Source organism: Octopus bimaculoides, chromosome 10 (assembly GCF_001194135.2).
Source record: "Octopus bimaculoides isolate UCB-OBI-ISO-001 chromosome 10, ASM119413v2, whole genome shotgun sequence".
NCBI lineage: Eukaryota > Metazoa > Mollusca > Cephalopoda > Octopoda > Octopodidae > Octopus > Octopus bimaculoides.
The window spans coordinates 22,933,665-22,941,164 of NC_068990.1; the positions used below are offsets into that span (position 1 = coordinate 22,933,665).

Sequence of the window (7,500 nt, forward strand, 5' to 3'; positions counted from 1 at the left end):
AAGAATGCACTGAAGATAATAATTTCAGTAGGAACACCATACTATGACAGAAATACTGAGTTAATGACAGTCTCTATATGGTAGCTTGACCTGCATGAAATAGCAGCTAAATTACCTTTAATCCTGGAGTATTTATTTAACCCAGGGTGCTTGACCTTTTTCCTTTTGTAGCCCCCGCCTACCTCCTTTTAAGTAGTTGTTATGCCTAGCACCCACCAAAGTGGTAAGTGAGGTGTCTTTTTTTTTTTGACCCCCTTCGGTCACGAATGACCATGGGATTGCACCTAGAAAATTACCCTCCAAGGCACAAGTCCGGACAAGGTTGTTTATGAAAGACCAGCAGTCGCCCATGCATACCGGCCTCTCCTCTCCATGCCACTGATGTTATCGAAGGGAAAGACAGAGGCCGGTACAGCTTGGCACCAGTGATGTCGCAACTCATTTCTACAGCTGAGTGGATTGGAGCAACGAGAAATAAAGTGTCTTGTTCAAGAACACAACATGCAGCCTGGTCCGGGATTCGAACTCACAACCTCACGGTTGTAAGATCGACGCTCTAACCACCGAGCCATGTGAGGTGTCACAACTAAACTAACTAAACATGGATAATAATTTATAAATTTTATTCTGAAAATGGATTCTATAAACTTTTAACTGTGAAAGGACAAAAGTCCTAAATTTATTTCATACATTGCAAGTTAATGACTTCCCCATGCCTGATGAGATCATCATCATCATCATCATCATTTAACATCCGTTGTCCATGCTGGCATGGGTTGGATGGTCTGACCAGGGCTAGTAAGCTAGAAGGCTGCACCAGACTCCAGTCCCTTTTGGGCATGGTTTTCTATGGCTAGATGCCCTTCCTAATGCCAACCACTTCGAGAGTGTAATGGGTGCTTTTACGTGCCACCAGTATCTGCCACAACTGCAGTTTTCCTTGGCTCGATGAGTCTTCTTCTCAAGCATGGCATAATGCCAAATGGACATTGTCATTGCCTCCGTGAGGTCCAACACTTGAAACCTGGCATACGGTCAAATGGTCTCGGTCCTTGCCAGCATGAGGCCCAACACTCGAAAGGTGCCTTTACATGCCACTAGCATGGTGCCATTTATGTGACACACTGGCATCTGCCATGACTGCAGTTTTGATGGGTCTTCTCGTTTTATTTTAATAATCATAACTAGTTTTATCCTGTATAATATAAATACTACTACAAGTAAAATTTAGTATGTTAATTATGTTACCCCACTGCCCCCTAAAGGAAGGTGGCATCACCCACATTAAAAACCTTTGATTGGAACCTTTTAATACCAACCCACTTGAGTTTGTCCCCTGTTTTTATAATACAGACTTTCTATCTTAACCCTTTAGTGTTCAGAATACTTTGGAAAAAGTCAAATGTAATGCTTGTTTATTCACATGGTTTTGAATTAATCAAGAATCATAACTAACCACACCATCAAAATCTCGAAGCTACGAGATAATACGTGTCTAATTCAAAACAATGAGAACAAATAAGCTATACATTTGACGAGTGAAGGTACATGGCTCACTGGTCAGAGTGTCGGGCTTACAATCATGAGGTAGTGAGTTCGATTCCCAGACCGAGCTGTGTTCATCTGTAGAAATGAATTGCCAAGCTGTATCGGCCTTTGCTTTCCCCTTGGATAACATCAGTGGCACGGAGAGGGAAGAATGGCATGCATGGGTGACTGTTGGTCTTCCATAAACAACCTTGTCTGGACTTGTGCCTCAGAGGATAACTTTCTAAGTGCTATCCCATGGCCACTCACGACTGAAGGGGCTCTTTACCCGTTACCCTATGTACATGTAACGATGTGGTGATTGGAGTTTGGTATGCATGGGCGACTGCTGGCCTTCCATAAACAACCTTGCCTGGACTTGTGTCTCGGAGGGTAACTTTAAGTGCAATCCATTCAAATTTTGCCACAAGGGCAGCAATTTTGGGGGAGGGGATGAGTCGATTACATCAACCCCAGTGTTCAACTGGTAATTATCTTATTGACCCTGAAAGGATGAAAGGCAAAGTCGACCTCAGCAGAATTTGAACTCAGAACATAATGGAAGTTGAAATAACACAAAGCATTTCACCCGGCTTGCTAACAATTCTGCCAGCTCGCCCTGTTGATAATTATATAGATGATGATGGTGATTTCAAATTTTGGCACAAGGCCGGCAATTTCAAGGGAGTGGGTAAGCCAATTATATCAACTACAGTGGTCTACTGGTGCCTATTTTACAGACTCTGAAATAATTGAAAGGTAAAGCCGACCTCAGCAGAATTTGGACTCAGAATGTCAAGATAGATAAAAAGCCGCTAAGCATTTTGCCTGGTGCACTAACAATTTTGCCAGCTTGGTACATAATAATAATAATAACAATAATAATAATAATAATAATAATAATAATTTTAAAATTTAAAAAAAAGAAAAAAACCCAAAACATGATCTTTCTTCAAAAGTAGACAGGAGAAAAGCTTGACAACTGTTAATAGAAGACAGAACTGAAGAATGGTAAATTGCATGGAAGTCTTGAAAGGATAATAAGTACACTTGGCAATTGAGATTTCTACGTTTGGCAAAACTAGACGATTCTTTTATTTCATTTCAATTACAGTCATTGAGCTAAAAACAATTGAAACATTAAATGAATTTTAAAAACACCCTTCAAGACATTCTACTGTAACTTTTCTGTGCGTGTGTGTAAATAGTTACAGAAGAACAAAGTGAAACAGACCTATGTGAACATGTATGTTTAATTTTGTACAAGGTATATTAGTGCATGCATTTATGCAAATCTGTGTGTGTGTGTATTATATATATCCACATACACAGATACATATATATATTCATACACACGCACATACATATATATATATTTATACACATGCACATATATAACTACATATCCACACATACACATACATGATGTGTCCCATAAGTCAGTCAGGATTTTGAATGTAAATTACTTCAATACATTATTCAGTGATTAGACACACTGAGCATATGTGTACATGTACACCCACATAAGAATTGAGAAAGCAAAAAATTCAATAGACTGTAAGTGTGTGCGTGTGTGTGTGTGTGTGTATATATACATATATGCATGTGTGTATGTATGTGTGTGTGTGTGTGTGTGTGTGTGTGTATATATATATATATATACGTGCACATACACATACAAAGTTGGTAATGAGAAGGAACCAAGAAAATTTAACGAAACAAACTCTATATTTCTTTCTTTCTTTAATCTCCCTCTCTTTCTCTCTCTCTCTCTCTTTATATACCATTATAGATTAAGTTCATTAAGTAATTAGCTCTATATGCAATATTCTAAAAACTAAAAGAAACAGGAGGAAAAAAAGAGTTAACAATTAGCAGCTTTTGTTTTAATTTATCTTGAGGTACTTTGCAGCAAAAATTACATCAAAATATCTTTAAAAATAATGAAAATAAAAAAAATTTATTTATTTTCTTTCAAATTCCAAATTCTACAGGGCAAATGGTAAAATAATGTTCATACCATAAATGAAAATAACTGGTTTTGATGAAGCAAGAATATAATTTTCCTTTCTTTGTCAAGAGGTGGGTGACGGAGTAGTAGTAGTAGTAGTAGTAGTAGTAGTAGTAGTAGTAGTAAGTTAGATAAAGATAGATTACAATATTAGTGCAACTCTTTGTTAATTCTGGCAGTATAAGCGATGCCAATGCCGGAAAATGTAAGAGGCACTATAAAGCTAAGCCTGCAAGAAACAGCAGTCAGATCTCCCTCAAAAGAAGAGGAAGGACAGGCGAAATAAAGTAATCTTAGATTATGATAGTCAAAGATGTAATGTTTAACTCAGGTTATTTTGTCAAATTCAATATTTACTTATCCACATTGTTTTGAATTAATCGTGCATTATTTGGTAACTGAGATTTTGATAATGTGATCAATTATTTCCGGAATGACATCACAGGGTTGGCATGTGAAGTTTGGACCTGGCTAGATTAACCGTAAAAGAGATAGAATATTTGGGCTGAATATGGCTGACTGAAATGCTAAAGGGTTAACTGGGAGCTAAGCAACAGCTGATATTGTAAAACATTCGAATCAACACTTTGCACAAAACAAAACCATTTTTTATGGTATACAGGTCGAAATGTCATGGTCAGTATTTACACCCCAAAAATGTAGGTCAATTTTTATATCAAAATGATTTGGGAGGACCAAAAGCTTATTCAAAATGCAGCAGGATTTGATAAAATAGTAAAGATGTTTGAAAGCTGACACTACATTCTTACAAAGTAGTAAGAAACTCTCAGCTGAAGGTCTTCAAAGGAGTAACCCACCAAAGGCTCATGTTTTGGCCCTGGACTTCTTTCATTCTAAGGGGGCAGGCCACATTCAGGTCATGACTCCTGGGTGCCATTCTGCTGACATTTTTTTAACCAGTTGGATATTAGAGACTTGGGCATTTAAACTGCTTGGAGATTTTATTTAGCTGTATCTCTTCTCCGTTGACTCAGCTTCCAAACATGAAGAAATAACATTGGTTGTCATGGAAACAGTGAAATGTCAACACTGTTACATTGACTCACTTGAGAATTTCTTACCACCAGCTTGTACTTCAGAAAATAGAGAATCCAGACTGAGTTCCTGGCAGTCCCAAAATAAGTGAATTGCAAAACACCATACTTATGGTAACTCTTTACTCGTTTTACTTGTTTCAGTCATTTGACTGTGGCCATGCTGGAGCACTGCCTTTAGTCGAGCAAATCGACCCCAGGACTTTGTAAGCCTAGTACTTATTCTATTGGTCTCTTTTGCCAAAGCGCTAAGTTACGGGGATGTAAACACAACAGCATCAGTTGTCAAGCGATGTTGGGGGGACAAACACAGGCACACAAACATATACACACACACATACATATATATATATATATATATATATATATATATATATATATATATATATATATATATATATATATATACATACATACATATATACGACAGGCTTCTTTCAGTTTCCATCTACCAAATCCACTCACAAGGCTTTGGTCGGCCCGAGGCTATAGTTGAAAACACTTGCCCAAGGTGCCACGCAGTAGGACTGAACCCGGAACCATGTGGTTCGTAAGCAAGCTACTTACCACACAGCCACTCCTACTTTGCATATTTTATGTAAAATACTTTCCATGTAGACAAAATCAATGTCCTAGGACTTGAGTAATATCCAGGGGTCCATGATGAAAAAAAATTATAAAGTGTTGAAAAAAAAAAAAAAGAAAAGCATACAATCTGTTATTACTCACCAAATCAATAGTTTTTGCATTTTTCAATTCTTTTGTACTGCACCAAGTCTCACACCAGAGCCATTCCTGAGGTAACGATTTGATAGCCACTTGGTGGATCATGTTATTAGGCAGATCTTGATCTAAATTGGCAAGGCTGTTTGGATCTTGGCTCAAACCTTGGTACTGGCCTCTCAAACGATCTCCAGCTGCTATCCGACGGAATTTTTTCAAATCAACAACATAGAGGGCACTGTGGTGGTAGAAGAAGAAGAACAACAATAACAACAATAATAATAAAACAAAAGTTTCATGAGCTTTGAGAAATAAAAGAAAATAAACATAACAAGAAACATGCTGTGGAAAACAGTAGTGTGGAAGGGGAAGGAGACAGTCCCCTCCAGTGACGCTTTTATAAGGGAAATACTTTTGGACCTGATGCATAAAGCTCTATAGGCTGGGGAGGTGGGACGATGTTGGGGGGAGATCATGGGCTATCCTGGGTGCCACTCTCTCACTATACCACTGGTGTTTCAAGCAAATTCCCTTTTCTCTAGGAGAAAGCAATTTAAACACTTGAGGATAGATGCAAGCATATAAGGTTTTAGATTACGAGGATTATGGGAGTGTTTTTCTCATTAGAAACTTTGGCATTGATGAGAAAGTATGTGATCTGATCAAAGTTGTAAACACATCTTTTAATACAATTCTTTTAGTGTCTCCATGCAGTCATGTGGTTATCGAATGAGATTCCTGTACACCAACCCATAACTATTTCATTTTCTTGACTTATTCACTTGTTATTTCAATTTTCAGACTTGCTGACCAAAAGTCTATGCAAACAAAGAACTGTTTACATACAAGAAAATGGTACCGCCTCTTGATGATAAAGGGTAGCACTACACCACAGTAGTAGAAGTGAAGGAAACAAGAGTGGGATAGATATTTTAAGACACTGAATGAAACACGCTCTATGTGAATAATCCGCATGGAGAGTACCACTGGCAAAAAAGAGCTGTAACTCAGGACTGCAAATTTCCTGTAGCAAACAGAAATAACACACTCAAGCAGAATGGTTACAATTAACATTTTAAGTTTACACAAGTTAGAGCCTTTAGTCTAACAACAATTATTTCTTGGTGAACCGCTTCGTTACCATATTTCTGTTGAAACACTTCACCTTTGTTTCAACAATTAATTTTGAAAATAATGAAGTATTTAGTAAAGTAACTTTGTTGTCATTAATCTAGAGTTTGGAGCATAAATTAACATGGAATTTTGATGGCCGGCTTTTAATGTGAAAGAATGATGAAGAACTAAAAAGAAAAAGGAAAAAAAAAAGACAAGAAATTTCAAACACTTTACCTGATATGATATTTACGGCCACCTAAGTGACTTGCCCAATATCCTGATTTCCAGAATCTGAAATGGTATATAGATAGGTTTTAGGACATTTTCATTTCTGACATGAAAAGAAGAATGAAATAAAGAAACTAGTAATTAACAGGTGACTGAGTAGATTTTCATTTCACCTATAAATACTATACAATCACCTAAAACTCACAGTAATTCTCAATACTTGAAACATATATAATGTAGATAACTTTATAGTTATTTATTTGAAAGCCTTAGTTATGATAATAATAATCCCTCATCATATCGTGGTTTATTATTTAAGCTTGTGTTGATTCCTCCGTGCTGTTGTTTTGGATTTATAGTAAAATATATACAAATTATAATACTCTTTCACTTGTTTCAGTCATTTGACCGTGGTCATGCTGGAGCACCGCCTTTAATCGAGCAAATCGACCCCAGGATTTATTCTTTGTAAGCCTAGTATTTATTCTATTGGTCTCTTTTGCCGAACCACTAAGTTACGGGGACATAAACACACCAGTATTGGTTGTCAAGCAATGTTGGGAAGACGTAGACACACATACATACATATATATACATATATACGACGGGCTTCTTTCAGTTTCTGTCTACCAAATCCACTCACAAGGCTTTGGTCGGCCCGAGGCTATAGTAGAAAACACTTGCCCAAGGTGCCACACAGTGGGACTGAACCTGGGACCATGTGGTTCGTAAGCAAGCTACTTACCACACAGCCTCTCCTACGCCTATGATAATTAAAATAATAATAATAATTTTAAAAATAGTATACAGTACTGTACTGTTTCTACTTTGCAGATTTTT

The 7,500-nt window shown here is 37.2% G+C and overlaps 1 protein-coding gene across 1 annotated transcript in view; it reads right to left on the reverse strand.

Moving 5' to 3' along the window:
* The window catches only part of LOC106873980 (UDP-glucose:glycoprotein glucosyltransferase 1), a 186,770-nt gene that overhangs the window by 58,350 nt on the left and 120,920 nt on the right, over positions 1-7,500 (reverse strand). Inside the window, exons 39-40 of the mRNA XM_052971269.1 lie at positions 6,667-6,723; positions 5,323-5,554 (exon numbers count right to left, since the gene is read on the reverse strand). Coding sequence (XP_052827229.1) covers positions 5,323-5,554; positions 6,667-6,723 — 289 coding nt within the window. The remainder of the gene's footprint in view (positions 1-5,322; positions 5,555-6,666; positions 6,724-7,500) is intronic.